The sequence below is a fragment of the Elaeis guineensis genome, chromosome 13, assembly GCF_000442705.2.
Source record: "Elaeis guineensis isolate ETL-2024a chromosome 13, EG11, whole genome shotgun sequence".
In the NCBI taxonomy this organism is placed as follows: Eukaryota; Viridiplantae; Streptophyta; class Magnoliopsida; order Arecales; family Arecaceae; genus Elaeis; species Elaeis guineensis.
This window is the reverse complement of record NC_026005.2, coordinates 1,974,624-1,993,394: the sequence shown is the minus strand read 5'-3', so window position 1 is coordinate 1,993,394 and position 18,771 is coordinate 1,974,624. Positions and strand designations below refer to the sequence as shown.

At 35.8% G+C, this 18,771-nt stretch overlaps 1 protein-coding gene across 4 annotated transcripts in view; it reads right to left on the bottom strand.

Moving 5' to 3' along the window:
* Positions 1 to 17,679, bottom strand: part of LOC105060872 (uncharacterized) — a 57,020-nt gene extending 39,341 nt beyond the window's left edge. For all 4 annotated transcript variants that reach the window (XM_073247585.1, XM_073247586.1, XM_073247588.1 and 1 more), the window contains exons 1-7: positions 17,509 to 17,679; positions 15,134 to 15,307; positions 13,782 to 13,963; positions 7,042 to 7,147; positions 2,932 to 3,008; positions 2,077 to 2,164; positions 859 to 1,048 (exon numbers count right to left, since the gene is read on the bottom strand). In XM_073247585.1, the coding sequence (XP_073103686.1) occupies positions 859 to 1,048; positions 2,077 to 2,164; positions 2,932 to 3,008; positions 7,042 to 7,147; positions 13,782 to 13,963; positions 15,134 to 15,307; positions 17,509 to 17,563 (872 nt within the window). In that variant the 5' untranslated portion in view covers positions 17,564 to 17,679. The remainder of the gene's footprint in view (positions 1 to 858; positions 1,049 to 2,076; positions 2,165 to 2,931; positions 3,009 to 7,041; positions 7,148 to 13,781; positions 13,964 to 15,133; positions 15,308 to 17,508) is intronic.
* Between the last annotated feature and the right edge of the window lie 1,092 nt (positions 17,680 to 18,771).

Below are 18,771 nucleotides of genomic sequence, written 5' to 3'. Positions count from 1 at the left end.
TTCATTAGCAACAAGATTGACTACAGTAGACTCCACATAAGGGAGTAGATCCCAAATAGTACCTGTTTCTAGAATAGCGGACTTCAGGGTGAATGCAACAAAAGCTAATAAAAGTGTCCTAGATATCGAAAGGTTAATAACACCGAAAGTTAACACCAATTACCAGCTGTGAGATTGTAGAACTCTTATACAGGCCATTTACCTCATAAAGTGGAATAGAAAGCAATTGATCTAATTGCTAATACAATCTTTCCATTATAACACCCATGTCAAATACTTCACATTATATAATTGAAATAGAAGCAAACCTACAACTTTATCCTAAGCTTCAGCTCAAATTCTATCAATTAATGTACCAATGAATCACTAAGAAATTTCAAAAATCTAGCATACAACAAGGTAAACTGAAAAGAACCTTGTAACTCTCACGAACTGGTTTCTTTATATGGTGATGTAAGATTTATTACATGATTGATGATCTTTTAAATTTGAGATAATTCTTAGGGACCCAAGACCTTACCCTAAAAGGGGTAGCCAGAAGGTTTATAACCAGGATCCTTGATTCTACCTAAGTACCCAAGACCTCCCAAACACACAATCAGTGTGGGACTAGACACATGCCCACACTGGTCCTCTCCCCCCATTTAAGACTTGGTGTCCTTGCAAAGAAAGTGTCCAATCTAAAATAGGAATACCACAACCAACTCGTGTTCAGCCCCAAAAGGGCCCCTGCAGTATCCTCAAGTTATACATGAGCCATAAGCTAGGTCCACTTTGATACCATTTGTAACAACCTAGAACTTCAGCCAAAAAGAGCTAGCTCGAAAAGTTATATAACAAAAGATATAGAGGACTCACATTTTCTCAAAAGTATGAGGTACATCAATTTTAGAACCCGTAGTGTACACGAAACTTCTTTTTGACTTATATGGCTGCAATAAATACTTTTTTTCTTCTGTTGGTGTAGGCCAATACTCCATACCTCTACGTTTAGTGATCCATAGACAGACACCCGCCTTGCTCTCATCTTTAATAAGCTCAAATGCACCTAGGTCAGGTAAAATAAGCAGATATATTAGAAAATATGAAGGAACTCAACAACTTAAACATGAACAGAGAAAACGCTTTAATTTTCTATTACCGTTCATTGTATAGACCAATAATTTGGTACATGCATATGCTCTTAAAAGATTTATAATCATTTATCACACAAAATTGAAGCCCCATAATTTTCATCATGCACTATAACATACAATTGCATGTGGTTCAACTTCCGATCTGATTCTAGTTGTATGTTAATTCTTAGAGTAGCATACATAGATATGTTAAAGCATCTGGTAAGTGCATAATCCCAAATACATATTACTAGAGGTAATATGGTAATTATAATGAAAGCATTATGTAAATGTGATATAGATGCATACTCTGAAATTTATTCAAAATAACGAAGACTGCTTTTGGGTCTTAAATAATAGTTCACAATGCCAAACCATACCGGTCGTATAGGTATACCATAACATACTAGCAGCGAACCCATACTCAGAAAGTGTACCAAGTGTCAGTATCATGAACAACCCCATACCAACATCATACTAGCTAGATACTAGTATAGGTACTGAAACTAGAATTAGGAACCGAGGTTCACTGTCTCCTATGCCGATACCATCCTATTACTATGTCGGAGGTATGGGGCTAGTTTGGCATGCCGACACTTAGTGGGCCTCCCATACTGCATACCGATCTAATACTTGTAAGATTTGGTATGGTCAGTATGCATCAGTCCCGACCAATATGGCAACCATCCTAGGAACCATAACTAATCTATATCAACCATCAAGAGCATCAATTCTTTTAGAGAATTTTACAACTAGAACTACTATAGTACCACAAGATAACAGAATAATATCAAGACTAACAATAAAGCCACCAGATAAACAAAGTGTGAATGGTAATCAAATATGGATACTAATAACATCAAATCATAACTTTAAAAAATTGAAAGACTTAAATTCAATGCACTTGAAGTTTTTTCATGAAATTTGTACAGACTTAGCAACCATTATCAAGACAGTGTACCATTCACAACCATCTCCATGGAGAGGAAGCCACCAAGTGCATTAATTAGTTTAGGATCCACCTTTGATGCCAACTCAGTTTGAACAAACTGCACGTAATCAAGGAGTGAGTGTAGACAAATTACTGATCAATATGTATCTGCTGCATAATTTAGCAACAACAAGAAAATAAATTTACATTATCACTACATAGATTTTTAGAGAACATTCAGTTCACATGTCAAGATGCAAACCGATACTGATACAAATCTTCATCATTTTACTTGCTAATTATGAGCTGACAAATCCATTACATGTTTAAAATCAAGGGGAAATGGAAAAAAGAAAGAAAGAAAGAGAAAAGGATAAGATTCTTAGAGATATAATCTTGTTTACACGTACTTAAAATTAGAAATTGATTTGAAAACACATCTTACTCATAATAAATAAGATCGTATCTATCAAACAACAGTTTCCAGCAAATACACCAGAAGTTCATAAATTTAAAATTTAGCAATCTTAAAATAATTTCAATTTCTAATTTTTCTAACTAATTTAAAGAACGAAACAGGCATTCACATATTCTACAATGCGTGATATTGAATAGAAACACTAAGTATGTGGTTCTTTTAAAGCCTTGGACATGGCATAAGTAGTCTGGATATTTATTGGCAAAAACACACTGACTAAGATTCTATTTATTTTAAGAACAGCCTCATAGCTATAACTATCAAGCCTTTCCCACCTACTAAGAGTTGGCATTGTATGGTACTTAACAATAGTTAATATTAAGGAACTCTGAATTAAAAAAAAAAAAAAAAAAACTCTTTAAGAAGTGAAAATAACTTTAACTTCATAAGTTCCAAGTATATATTACCTCAGGGCAAAGCACGTTGACGCGAATTCCCCGACGTTTTAATGGAGCAAGTGATCTAGTGAATAAGACAACAGCACCTGTTAAACACAAAATTCTGAGTGCACAAACATTCTATATAGCCCAGTGAATCAGAGCATACATACATGCACACATGCATGTACTTATGTATGTATGCATGCATGTAAATGTGTAAGGGAATAAAAAGGTCCTTGATCCTTGATTTTATAGCACATGTTAAGCCAGGCATTTTGGCTCTTAAGCATTTACTCAATCAACCCATGATTATAAACTATAATTGCACATCAAGCTTTTTGTTCCTTTTCAAGTGAGATTGGGAAAAAGTGTATAAGTCATACTACGACCATCGTTTGCAGTACCACCTCATACCACCAGGTATAGGACGTATTGTACTGTACCAACATGCTATACTGCTCTATACCGACATTATTGTACCATACCGAACCGCGTACAGACACTATAATAAGATTTTCCCGGTGTGGAGTCCGGTACCAAGATGGTGAACCTTGACTAAGACTATATTTGTAGACCCTATCCAAGTTAGCATTATTCCAGCTATTGTCACATGCTTCGGATAGAGATGAAGACAACGACCAAGCCTTAACTTGCATCAACGATGAAGCAGATGAAATCAATGGCTCAGATCATAGAGCATAATTTTTTAGTAATCATCTAAGTCCACAAAATGTTGTCTAAAGCATCAATGGAGCACCATTATAGCACTAATCGCTTAGAGAAACTAGATTTAATCATCAAATAAGGGCTTTCTAGCAGGCCAAGTTAAGATCTGATTCTTAGGAAGGATACCAAAAGAGCCAGGAGGGGAGGTAGTATGAACCATTGGCCACAAGGCAAAAGGTGGAATACTACTCTTTTCTCAGCAAATTTTCCAGAAAGAGCTTTCTATCATATCTTGAGGTCACTGATACATGTTAGAAGAGCTTGAAGAAATGTCTTGAGGTGCTTTTGGTGTAAAGGCTTCAGACATGAGCTCAGCGTAGGGTTCTTCCTCATAGCTACATAAAGGGCAAATGAGGTGTGGAGGTCATTGAGAGGGAAGAACAGGAGAAAGCTTCTGTAATTGTTACTCCACCAAGGACAAAATGTGATCTTAATATCCTATGCAAGCGGGGAATGTTCCTAGCAAAAGTAGGCCAAGATTAAGGAGAGGAATATGGAAAAGGCATTCGGCTATTATGTGGAAAAGAAATGAAAAATGGCAAGCATGTGCTTTGGATGATGAAGAAACATCTTCAATCAACTTCCCATCAGGACCACAATCCACATATTTGAGAGATATAAGTGATCTATTTATCAAACACTTAAAGGTTGAATATGGCAACTTGAGAATGGATATAGAATGCTCTATTTACATCAAGCTTCTATATTTACTATTGATTTGTCAAAATAAGGAGGAAATGGAGCGTATGTTAAGTGATCTTGCTTATGACAAGAAGCATATAAGTGGAACAACTTTAAGAAGTTTGAAGTTATGGTCTTCTGCAATGATGTTCGCAAGTTCCTAGATATCATGGAGATTACAATGGCAGCTTAACAATATTGAATTAGTATCATGCTTGATGGTTGGCTCAAAGGGTCTTTTCCTCTTTTCTTCAAACTCCTAGTAGGTTTGTGAATGGAGTGAGCTGGTTCCTATAGATGGGTATACTATAAATTTGAGAAAAGGTTGATCAAAGAGATAGTTCCTATAGATGGGCGAATTTTCGATGTATGGAGAAGACACAATAAGAAGTTTGGCACGAATAAACGTTGCAAGTCAAAAAGTCTATTTATCCAGAAGCAAGATTTGCTATACCGGTCAATACCGTACTATACCAGACATACCAATATCGAACCGGTATGCAGTCTCATAACATACTGACACTCGATACATCTTGCTATCTCATACCTTACCGTGTACCGATACCATAATAGATTAGTACCAGTACGTGATCCAGTATTGAGACAGCAAACCTTGCCAAAGAAAATCGGATAAACTTACAGATGGATTGCTATCTTAGTTAAGTTTATTTGCAATTTACTAAGTTTCATACCAAAAAGCAATCAATACTAAGGCAACATCAATTAGGAGCTCGAGACATGACCTCAACGCATCAATGATACAAGTAGAGCAAGTGGAGGATCTCAAATGTCAAGCACTCCTCAAACGGAATTGCAAAGGCTCCAATGTTACTTACCACGTGAATTTAGAAAGTTTGGAAGAAAAGTTTGCAGTTCTCTATGTTCTTTGAAAGCAGTCATCAGGTGAATTGTGGAGGCATGGTAACACAATACACAACCATTGAAATGCCAGGAGAGAAAGAAAGAGAGACGTGCAGTATCAGGTGGCGCATGTTGCTTCTGTAAGCTTGCCAAGGGCAACATTGCAACTGAAACTGAAAATAACAAGCATACCAAAGAATATATGAAGAGAATGTTGGTTCCAGAAAAGATCACTGTCACAGTTTATTGATATCATGACATTCCTTTCCCTATTTAATAAACTCTCCAGCCATGATGCTGCCACAAACATGATGATCACATGGTACTTGAGGACAACCAGCATAGTGTCACCTGGTCGCTCTTCCTCAGCATATGCATAAAAGATGGGGCATCACCTCTTGCTCCACCATGATGAGGCTTCACGATCAAAGGACAGCAGATTTACAGTCCAATACCCGACTAAATCCTAATGACATTGCTCTCTAACCATGCCTCCACAGATTCATTTTGATTGTTGGGCAAATCTATGCAGTCTTCCAATAATGGACTCGAGATGAATGTACATCTGAAAAAATCAAGATGCACATATACAACCAAGAATTGTTTCCTACAGACAACCTGAGCCCCAATAACCCAATTCTAGTACCTGTTTAGTGCCAAAATATTTAAATATCAACCACCAAATTTCATTGTGGTGGTTGGGTGCTAGTAAGTTTTGGCATTATGCTCATATGATATTTAATGTGAAACTCTTGGCTATGTCCTCCACACTTGGAAACTTAAATCTTTGCTCAATTCAAATGAGTCCAAGCCAGTTGATTTATGTTTCTCATGAGATTGCACTGTGATTTAATTTCATGCTTATGCACTTGAAAAAGCAAGATAGAATCCTAACCCCCTCCCCCCTCCCCCACAAAAAAAAAAAAGGGAACAGAGAGAAGAAAAATAAGCTAGATAGAGTCTTGGTTCTTAAGTTAATACTGGCAAGAGAATATGAACATAATGATGTGCATAGATAACATCAAAATGCTGCTGGAATCATTTTTATATTTGAAAAACGAAGGGATTCCTGATGAATATTTGTCAAATTTCAAGTTGTTATATCAATGTATATTATAAAATACTTATATGAATAAAATGTGAAGTCATACTTGATATCATTGTATGTAATGACAGGTCTATAATGTTATAGATGGCTTATTTGAACCCTTATCTTTTCTTGCACCAAGCAATGACAAGTGCAAGAAATTTATCGTTTGTTGTTATATCATGTGATTAGTTTTACTTTAATGGCTTGCATGCATTAGTAAAGCAAATTATTCTAATTCAACAGCATACGCATGTGCAAAGTGCAAACATATAAAAGTACATATATGTTGTTGCAATGCTCCAGCAAAACCAAAGTTCGTATCTTGGTTTTACCAGAAGATGACAGTTTCACCCCCATGGATCGTATTAGATAGCATTAGCTGTATGGGAGTACTATCATTTACATGTTACTACTAATGCATTAAACAGTGAAGTAATCAATGAACCAACAAAATGTGCATTGGTGACAGCAGTCAAATGACAAAAATACAGCTATGCTAACTTAAGCATTAGATGGGAGATGCAACCGTTTTCCAGTAAGAAAAGTCATGAACTTGGTCCATCCAGAGCAAGATATAACTATATCACATATGCAACATACATATATATATATATATATATATATAAATGTTTTGTCGTTCATATATCCATAATTGATACAAAACAGAATATAACAGAAAATATAAGCCGAAAAGATGGTCACAAGTCCATACTGTGTAGTTCATTTAAGAACTTGAAACTTGGACAATTGGATTATGAAGTCAGAGAAGCGAGACAAACCTTTTGTAGCAGAATAAATAGGGTCAGCATACAAGGGATAGAGACCTGAGGCTGAGCCCAGATTTATTATCACACCAGGCTTTTTTGTAGATAGCATTGTTTGAATCTGAGTCAAATATTTGTGATCAGATAACTAATAGAAAGAGCTTTAAGTATATTTTACACAGTATATACAAAGTAATAATGATGGGAATGTAACTAAACATTCTTATCTGTTATAACATCAAAATCTTACAGATGATAGGGGTCAATTTGCAATGGAAAAATTAAAAATTAGATAAATAAAATTAAAACTGTTAAGCACAAGTTTGAAGCTATAGACGTGAAAGAATTCTATTCCAGCAAGCCTTGTAATATCTCGTTGTAACCACACTATTCCACAAGTCATCTTCCTCTTCCAGCTATTACAGAAATTTAGCCAAGCTATTTTCACCTCTCTCTCAAAGTAGGCACAGCAGAAATGGCCTTAAATATTTTTATTGTGCAAGTTTCTTGACAACTCAAGTCATGCCCCACCCAGGGGCGAAGCTATGATTCTTGTGCAGGGGTCCACAATGTTATTTAATAAAGGCTTGTCAGACTTCAAAGTTCATAAACAAACTTGTCATGTCATTAGGGCTTGGACCTGGGCCAGGAAGGTCCATACACCGGCTCAAGTGTGGCCTAAAAATTTGTTAGGGCAATCCGGGCTTAGGCTCAAAATTTCTTTCAAATCCCAGCCCGAGCCTGACCCTACTCGAAGACCACTTGAGCATGACCCAAATAAGCCCGTTTAAGCTAAAAGGCTGGGCCAAACCCAAACTGCCTTAATTGACCTGTGGCCCAAAATGCTCTAGACTGACCTAAAAAACTCGCAAAAGATCCTAATAATGAATTTGGGCCAAGTTTCAGAGCCAGCTTTGGGCCAAAAACCAAGCTTGGGTTTCTGACTAGCCCAAGCATTGGCAAAGCCCAGCCTAAAAATTATTCGGGCCCCATTTTTTGGACCAAGCCCAACCCAAGCAATTTCGGGCTTGACTCAAGGCCCTACCCAACAGGCCTTAGGCTGGCTTGAGCCCATGTCCAACCCTGTATAACATATATAACCATAAAATTAAGAATCAATTAAATAATTAATAAATTATATTTTTAAATATAAATTGTCATATGCTGCAATTATATGCAATATATAGATCTATATAGATCTTCATCTTCTAGCACAAGATTTTGAAACAAGCGTCCTCCAAATTAGAAGACCTTAATACAAAGAGCATACATCCTTTAATTCAATTTCCGGCACTAGAGTTCAAAACCCATTATTTTCTTAAGATAGTACAACAATCAAAAAATAACTATAACATTGTAACCATATCCATCACCTGCAATTACTCAAGTTAGTTCTTTCTTCGCAACCTTGACCATACCTTTCATCTTCTTTCTAGACATTTGTGCTGATTAAAAGAAATACAATTAAAAAAAAACCTTTTAAGAAATGCAATTTATAAGTAAGAGCCAAACTCTCTAATAACATTTCAGCTTCTGAAAATACCAAAAAAAAAAAGATCACATTGTCACTGTTTTTTACTTTTGGTTAGTAATACTTCACAAAGATTTAGTAAAATGCTTAGTAGCAATCGAACCAAACTGATTGCAAGATCTATCTGCCATAAAAATTGTGTGCACTTGAAAATGTTCTAAAAGAAGACTATAAAGAAGAAAAGAAAAATTGACAAAAATCAAAAAATAACTGTAACATTGTAACCTTATCCATCAATTGCAATTACTCAAGTTAGTTCTTCCTCCACGACCTTGACAATAACTTTCATCTTCTTTCTAGACATTTGTGCTGATTAAAAGAGATACAATAAAAAAAAACTTTTAAGAAATGCAATTTATAAGAGGCAAGCTCTCTAATAACATTTCAGCTCTGAAAATACAAAAAAAAAAAAAAAAATCATGTTGTCATTGTTTTATTACTTATGTTGGTTAGTAATACTTCACAAAGATTTAGTAAAATGCTTAGTAGCAATTGAATCAAACCAATTACAAGATCTATTAGCCATAAAAATTGTGTGAACTTGAAAATGTTCTAAAAGAAGATTATAAAGAAGAAAAAAAAAATTGACTGTGTTTTACTAGCCTATCGATTTTCTAACAGAGTTAGAATGACATGGCCAAATCAGCAACCTGAGGCATTGTTTATTTTTTATTTTTCTTTTTTTCAACACAGCTTGGGGCACTGTGATTTCAGCAGTTATGGTTAGTGGAGAGTGACGAGAAAAACATATAGGTAGGACAAGCATAAAAAGACTTGGTGGAAAGGACTTAAAAATGAAGGGGCAATCTGGAAATTCCTTGAAATTGGAAAGAACATGTTGCAATACAGAATCTCCAGCTACCGAGACTCCCCAATACTTTTTCAATCAAAAAATGCTATTTCCCTCCAGTACCCCCACAGCACCAATCCAACCGTCCATCTCATCTTTCCCCATCGGACAGTAAGTGAATGCCATAGTGGTGCAATATCACTGCTCTTCCTTATTCTCCCCTCCTCCAAAAGATCTCAAGGGCCAATTGATTCTAATCAGACTTATATTGTTTCTTCTTTTCCCTTTAGCTGGTGGGTCAGGCCTTCCAGCAAATTGCTAGAGACATGCACAAGGGAAGGAGGCCTTTGAGGCCAGGCTCTTAGGGAATGCTCTGCTTCCGAACTAAGGAAACCAAACTCATTGATACTAAGGTGGAAGTCTCCTCTATTCTATCATAGTCATTTCAAAGTCTTACTTTCATAACCCATTATTTAGCCTATGGATATTAAAGTTTAAATTTTGATGAGCTACCTAGGGCAATTATGTCCTCTGATTCATAAAAATAAGGATTAATGAACTTCCTCTGATAGAAGACCTACTTTCTATTAGTTTGCAGCACATGAATGACAAGAAGTAATCTGAATGAAGCACAAGCAAGATTATCACAAAGGTCTTAACTCTTAAATTTTGGCCAGATCCTAATCAAACTATTTCAAGTATAATGGATCGCTAATGGTTGGACTGGATACTAGAATAGTTTTTATGATCTGTTCCGCTAAAGCCAACCAATTAATCCAATACAGTTCAGCCAGCATTGATGGATTCAGTAAACTTCAGGGTTTCAGCCAAAAATCACTGGATGAACATCAATGCTAGGTTCAATTGTTATTTGGGTAATTCAGTGTATTTTGGAAATCATTCTTGATTTCTTCAAGTATGATTAGTGTCAGATATCATTTTTATTTGGGAAATTAACATCCGATCTTTTGTTTGAATGCCATCTTACATTTAGTCCTTTACGCAGTTAGCACATTATGTTTTGTCCCCATACATAGTTCTGGTTGTCTTATACACAGTTAAGCATGGGGTATGGATTAAACATGAAATGGCCATAGAAATTAAGAGCCAAAAAAAATTTCAAATTTTCAATCATAGGTTTCAAATATAGAATGGCAGTCAATCCAAGGGCAGACCTCAATTTCACCCTTTACTTTTATTTTTTGAGTTAAAAAAAGGGTCGATTACTGATGGTGATAACACAACACCTTAGTAGCACCTATCAAAAAACTACTACCTAGAATTCCATTCTTGTTTCAGAATCTCTAAGGAAACTCTCTTCCAACACACTTCAAAAGTGCTTCCTATTCTAAACTTTTTTGAGAGATTCATTTCACTGCACTTACACCTAAATCCATTTCCGCACCTGTTCGCACTTCGGGTAACTAAGTTCCAGACTCCAAAAGCATTTTTTGAAACCAATGATTGAAAATTTCAAATTTTCAATCATAGGTTCCAAATATAGAACAGCAGTCAATCCAAGGGCAGACCTCAATTTCACCCTTTACTTTTATTTTTCGAGTTAAAATAAGGGTCAATTACTGATGGTGATAACACAACACCTTAGTAGCACCTATCAAAAAAACTTCTACCTAGAATTCTGTTCTTGTTTCAGAATCTCTAAGGAAACTCTCTTCCAACACACTTCAAAAGTGCTTCCTATTCTAAATGTTTTTAAGAGATTCATTTCCCTGCACTTACACCTAAATCCATTTCTGCACCTGTTCCCACTTCGGGTAGCTAAGTTCCAGACTCCAAAAGCATTGTATTAAGATTGAATACCCTTTTTTTTTTTTGTGGAGGAGAAAGAGGTTAAAAGGAGTTCAAGGAATATATTGAGCCCCCTCTTCCAATGAGCAGATTCACAAGATTTGAACTTGGATTTGGATGATTGGAGCTCAGTTCTATGCCTTTAGATCTTTTAAAATTTTTAATTGCAACCCGCATGCTGATATATAGAACTATATACAATGGTAATCAACATACCAACTTCATATTTCTATGCATGATAATATTTGTACAATATTTACATACTTACATTGTTATGAATAATATAAGTAGATTGTTGTTTAAAAAATTGAAAGTTACCATACAAACTAACTTGTACATTAAATGATTGTTTATGTATTTCATTTTTTTTCAATAATTTTTATCTTTCAGTTTTTGGCCTTTCAGGCTTTCAGTCCAAAATCATCAAGACCATACTTCTAAAATTTCAAACAATAAAAAGTATTCAAGATTTCAAATAACATAATATGCACTCTCTTGGATTTTTTTGTTTATACATTATTTTGTTATTTTACTGGTTTTCCAATATATTTCATTTATAAAAATCCAAAACATGGAGCAAACTATCAAATCATTGCTCAACAAGACCAACTGAAACCCAAGTCTCAAAACTAATGTTTTAAACCTCAGTATTGGGCCTCATATTTGTATCTAACTAATACATATTGGTATAGTATGGACATGGTACATTCTATTACCAATACATGGTACACTAGTGGACTTGGCACAGCACCTTTACGATGTGTTGGCACAGGGTGTTCCAAGTCCCTCTACCAAACCAATACATTATGAAGTCACTAAAGTATGCCCTGTACCCCTCAGCATGAGTCAGACATAAAATCTTGCTCAAAACCTTCAGTGTAACTATCTCACAAGATTGTCAGAAAGAAACATAGATGCAGTTAATAAAAGAAAATTATAACCTTCATCATATATTTTGTTGTTCTTTTGAGTGTTGAGTCCACATTATTGTTTAGATTCTTTAGAACATTAAAAGATGCTACAAGAGGAACTCCACAAGATAGAAGCAATTGATGTAGGACCAAACCAGCTATTTTACATATTAGTGAGTTAACTAATCCATTGAACAAAGGTGCTGTCATTATAAAAATTTTGAGCTCTACAAGTATCTAGTTCACGCTTTCCCAAGTTCTACCATCATGAGAAAATGAAATGAAAGTCAAATTTGCAATGAGACTAGTAGCCTAAGACAGTTAATCTCTTCCTTGTTTCTCCTCTTTTCTATTCCTTTTTTTGTCTTAGGAAAGAATAAGAGGTTAAATTTTTTCATCAAGAGACTAGTATGCATAGTAAAAATCACAAACCTACAATTTATACAGGCATTATAAAATCATTAGAAGTTTCTGTTGCAGGTCTTCAAGTGTTGAATTCCTTCTGATAGTAGGTTTCATCAAGTTCTTCACTCCCTCTCTTTCCTTTTCTTTTGACCTAGCACGTCACAGGCAGCCTGTTTTGCATGATAACGATTTGCTGGCAAAGAATTACTACAACCCATAGTTTTTTGCTACCTTGACAATGCCGACTTATACAATCATGAATATCATCACGTGATAGTTATTGGCTTCTTGCACTAAAGGTTTAATCCCTTTCATCATTTTCTTGAAGTTTTAGCTTTCTTCACATTTCACAGAGCACCCAGACATATCAGGTGAGCAGCTCTGCTGCTCAAAAATACTATCTAGCCTAGGGCTGAGTACGGGTCGGGTTCGGTCGAGTTGAGAGAAAAATTTCATCCGACCGAACCCAATCAGGTTGAAGAAAATTCAACCCGCTGCCAACCGTTTATCATGAATAAACCATTTGAAACCGAAATGAACGGTTTGCAGTGGATTCGGGTGGGTTGTGTGGGTTTGAACTTTAATATTGACCCAATGTTGATTTTAGACCCAATGTTGGCCCACTTAAACTTATTTGCTTTTTTTTTTGTCAATTTAATGCAAAAAAGATCTAAATCTTATAAGTTACGAATTTTGGACTTATTTTTAAACCTGTACAAAACAAAACAGAAAAAAGAAAGATTTATTCATCTGAAAGCAACTACATCTGAAAGCTTTCACTTTAGAATTATCTCAAATTGATGTGCTTCCATCAACAATTCAATATTAATATTTTCATGAATCCAAATGGGTGACGCGGTGTTTTTTAGAATGAAGTATTGAAGTCTAAACGACGTCGTCCCAAAATGAAAGTGAGTTTGTGAGATACTACAACGGTTGAGTTCGGTTTCATATGGTTTAAAAATGCAGGAACCGAATCCGACTGTAAATAATCGATTTTTTACAAACCCCAACCCGATTCCACCCGATTTATGTCTTTCAATCGACCGAAACCGATATTTATTGGGTCGGATTGGATGGGTTTCTTCGGATTTCGGTTATTTGCTCGGCCCTAATCTAGCCTATAGAATATTCCATATAACCCAAATTCTAATATATACATACATACGTATTTTGTCTTCAAGAAGTAGCAATTTTAGTGGGTAAGATATTTAAGTAGCAGAAAGAAAAGTTTCTAGACTCAGGTTTCAAAATGAAATTTGCTATGTCAACAATGAACTGCCTAACAGTTAATAATGAGTATGCATACCCCAATGCGTGTACAATCAATAAGTGCAGTCAGGTTAACATTGACAGTACGTCTCCATGTGCCATTCCCATCAGTTTTGTCTTGATAAAATGGAACAATATTGCCAATTCCAGCACTATTGATACAGATATCAAGTCCTCCATAAGTCTCCACATGCTTCTCAAAAGCAGCAGCAACATCACCTACTCATTATTAATTTGCAATTGCAAGGCATTAAATAAAGAGTCAAGAACTTACATACAAATAATTTATTTACAGACCAATGATTTCTAAGATGTACCCAATCACAATGAACCAACAAACTTTCAATTCTTTTTAATTAAATTAAATGATGGAAATCAAAATAGCCATGAATTTCTCTTCGATTCATTTTATAAAAATTGTAATCATAAGGATGGCATTAATGTTCATAAAGCATTTAAATATAGTCATTCCCTCTTGTGAAAGTATATCATGGACCATCAAATCAACAATAAGAAACATTTATGATAATTTACAGATTTGAAGATACAGGTGGACCACCACAATTGGTTTAGTTCCTCTCTGAAAATTTATTTAACTTCTATGCTTTTGATATTAATCTTGCGGCCATTTGATGCATATATAGGTAAGAGCTTCCAAAATAATGTTCTTATTATATCATGTTTTGCAGCAGATCATGGCTCAAGATCACAATGACATCAGTTATGCCCATTTAGCATCTTCTGCACAACTATAATTTCTGCAAGTGCATATTAGCATAGGATCAGCAAGTTAATGTCATCCAACTGCTTCATGGTAATAGAAGATGATATATCATTAGAAACATTTGGTTGATGTTCACAGCCATAATCCAATATGATTTACTCATATGTCTGTTTTAGCACATGGACATTCAAAGCTTTGAAAGAAAGAAGTATGAAAGAATAGATATCTACAAAAATGATTATTTGTCTGAGAAGTATATACAAGACCATTGCAGAATAAAGATAAATAACAAGGAAAGAGGAATTCTTCATCCAAAATTCAGGCGCTAACATGCAAAAAAGCAGTGCATCAATAGCCAGTCAGTGTCTATCCCTGACGGTGCTATATTATATTTCATATGCTGCTAACTTTTGTAATTGTAATATAGTAGTTTACCTCCTCAGCTAGTGAGAAATCCAGTCACATATTTAGGCCAGTGACTTCAATCCAAAAGCTGAATAGAAGTTTAGTATTTGTGTTGCCGTATTAAGCTTGGAAAAATTTAAGTGGCAAAAAATAACTAATAGAATCTATTTAGTTTCAAATTTCAAAGGAATATCTTAAGGCATAGAAATTGATAATTGTTATACACTCATACGCAATTGGGAAATGGGTGGAATACTTACTTGTATTTGTGACATCACACCTGATAAAAATAGCTGGTGGAAATTTAAGTTTCAGATGGAACTTTTCATTCTCTTTTTCTATCAAAAGAGCAACTTCCTTCCCCCTCTCTTCAGAGCTGTCAACCACAGTTACACATACACCTTTTTGTGCAAGAGCCAAGCTAAGTGCTTTACCTACAAAAAATTGATAGAAAAAATTAGTAATAGGCTTTACATCCATGACAAGGACAATTTTGCATAACAAAGAAACATGTAATAAAAACCATTATTGCATAATGGCACATTTGTTTGACATCTAAAGATCTCTTTTGAACTCTCAAATTTTCTGAATCCTGATCTAAACAAAACTTATAATATATTGATGGACCATATTTCAGGATATTTCATGATTTGAGGCTTTAAGAAATAAAAGAGAAGTCAGCGTATTGTAACTTGTTTTAAATGTTAAAAAATCAGACTTCCTCTGTTGTCAACAGTCACAGGACCGCAAATAGTAAAATGCCCAGGTACTCAGACAGGCCCTAGGTACATTCACTATATAGGAATTTCCTCTTCATGCTGCATACTTGATTGATAGTTCAGAAAATCTACTCTGATAAAGAGTGTAGAATAAGCCTATATACACAAGAACGTCTTATTTAACAGACAAAGTACCATTTAAGCATTATGCAACTGCAAGAGGGGAAACCCCTATTTCCAATTTGCCAAAGATTTTCTGTGAGTTACTTTTTTTTTTTTCAATTTTCAAGACTTATAATTCTAGCTATTCATGGTGTAACAGAAGCTTTCAGCTCAAAGCAATGAGTAATTGATTCATAAAATGATAAAAAGAACAAAAAAATTTTAAGTAAAAAAGGCATACGAGAAAAAGATTGCACCATGTACAAAGTTCATGATAGTGATAACTATGTAATCAATGATGATGGTTTATACTTTTTTCCACATAACTAAAAAATAATAACCACAATTTCCAATGAAACGACCATGATGGCAGCTCAACATGTGCCGAACTCCAGCAGAGCAGACCACTATTATTTGCCAGTAACAGTACTCTCAAGAACAAAAAACTCACATGCTCTCTACATCAGCTCTTTGTCCTCAAGCATCACTAAGAACGCATACGTCGATAAAACAGAATCCAAAAGCTTAGAGACAACAAAAAATTTCACAAGTAACTGTATTCAAAAGGACATAAACCATCAAGCAGCCCCCAAGTTGTTAACCATTGTGGCCATGAAATCCAACTGACTGATGTGTTGTGATACTCCATTCTATCAAATATGTGATCCCAAACAAATATATCCATTGGAGAAGAGATGGAACCGAAACCTGCCTCTTATTATGGGATCCGAATGTTGGAGCACTTCTATAAGAGACGGACTCTAAGATCAAGTATGATGGAACCACAAGACCAAGTCTATCCATATCCACGTTTTGGCTAAGTGAACTTGCGAGTTTCTCCATCTCGCAACTCTGGTGGTGATTCTATTCCTCCCTCTTTATTTTATTTTTATTTTTTATCACCGGTATCCAATTGGACCCATTCATGGCCTATGTGGACTACGGGATATTGCAACATAAGCCCATTTGGATTGACCAAGGGTTGATTGTTGCGTTTATGATTAGATTTATAGTACTTTTGATTGGATTTGAATGGATTGGATCCTTAGCTTCATGAGAATGCCAGGGCTCAAACGGAAAGAGTATATAAAGACTTGTACAGGCATGTATTTAGCCCCACATCAGCTATATACAGAATAGATTTTGGGTGTTTACACACAACCAACGAACTCAAATAACACCTTCTTAGCTAGCCTTTTGTGTGAGGTTCCATGTTGTTACACAAGTCCGGAGTGACCCATCACCATATCCATTATTTGACCAAATTTACAGGGAAAAAAAAAAAAAAAAAAGCCAAAACTTGTGCGTTTGAGCTATACTCTTGATGTTAATACCAATCAGGAACTCTTTCCACTTTCAACCCTTTGAATCATCCATCACATCTTCACACCAATTTCCAATCAATCAAAAATGACACAATCGAACTTATTTCAACATTTCAACATAAAACTCCACTTTCCAACCCGGAAGGAAAGAGAACGAGGAGAAGAAGGGCGAAAGCCCGCCCCCTGCTCCCGGGATGAAAACAATGACCTCGGGAGGCCAACTTTATCCGGCGGGGATCGAGCAAGCGCGACACCTTCTTCCCCTCTCCTCTGCTCTCTACCTTTTTCCGAAGCAGGGCAATGTCACCCAGTTTCCTAATGACTGACAGCTCCTGAACAAACGTTTCGCTGAAATTTTGAATTTTCTACGACAATCTTCGGCCAAAGAAAACATATCAGGCAAAGAAATAACGAAAGCAATCAGGTTACCGATTCCGGAGGCGCCGCCGGTGACGAGAGCGGACATGCCGGGCTTGAGCTCCATCTTACAGACAGACCAAGCTACGGTTCGAAAGATTTATTGGACGCAGAGGGTTGCGACCTGGTGATGATATATTAATAGAAGACACACAAAGAGAGGCACCCAGTCAAATGCAGTACCATGGCCGCCTTCGATCCGGAGAAATCATGTCCTAAACGGCATGGCATCACCGGCAATCACAGCCGTTTATCTTTAAAGCTGTGCATCGAAATGTCCGTTTGATGAATAGAGCCTATAATCAGCTGGCGTACACGTATACGCGGTGCACGCAGTGTCGGGTATAATTTTTTTATCCGTTTAGTAGTAGTTGGCCAGAATAAAGGGACGGCGGAGTCGCTCATGGGCTTCTGGAAGGCAGCGATTGAAATATGAATTTGATTGACGGCGAAACAAAGTACCATGGTCCATTGGAAATATCAGCAGTATTTGGATCGCCGGTCTGCTAATGTAACGTGTTTCGGCACATTCGATACGTCAACTTGTTTGTGCGAATATGTTTTTACCCTCGTGGACCCGTGGTCTGCTATTTCCTCCTCTCATCATCAGTTGGGCACGAAACATTATTGCCTGAGGGTGGTCTAGGTAGACCACTCAGATCCCACGGTAGGCAACGCGCCATACCAACCCTTGTCTTTTCCGAATTTTCGATTGCGCGTTATCCACCGTGGACGACTTCCAGATGTACGCTGGTCTAGGTATACGTGGTTCAGGCAATAATTTCTCCTTGGGCACACGATCCGCATTGCATTTGGCACCTTCAAATCAAAAATGTCGAGTGGGTTTTTCAAGGGTCACGTCACGTCTCAACCATTATCGTGGGTGGCCAAGACGTTGAAGATCTGATCTTGACGGGAATGTATGAAATCTTGAAAAAAAAATTAATATTTTTTAATATCTTCATAGATATTTTATAAATAAAATTTTAAAAGAGGTATTGTTAAAAAGACTACTAAAATTAGATTTTAAAAAAATTAGATTTGTAATATTTGATAATTTGAAAAGTAAATTAAGAATTATTTGAAATTTAAAAATTTTATTTCTACTTCTAAATCTTTAGAACTAATTCATATAGACTTATTTAGAGCTTTTAGAACCACAAGTCTAAGAAGTAAAATGTATAGACTAGTGATTGTGGATAATTTTTTTAAATTTATTTAAATTTTTTTCTTAGCTCAAAAAAATAAATTTTTTTTAGCACTCACCAAATTTTA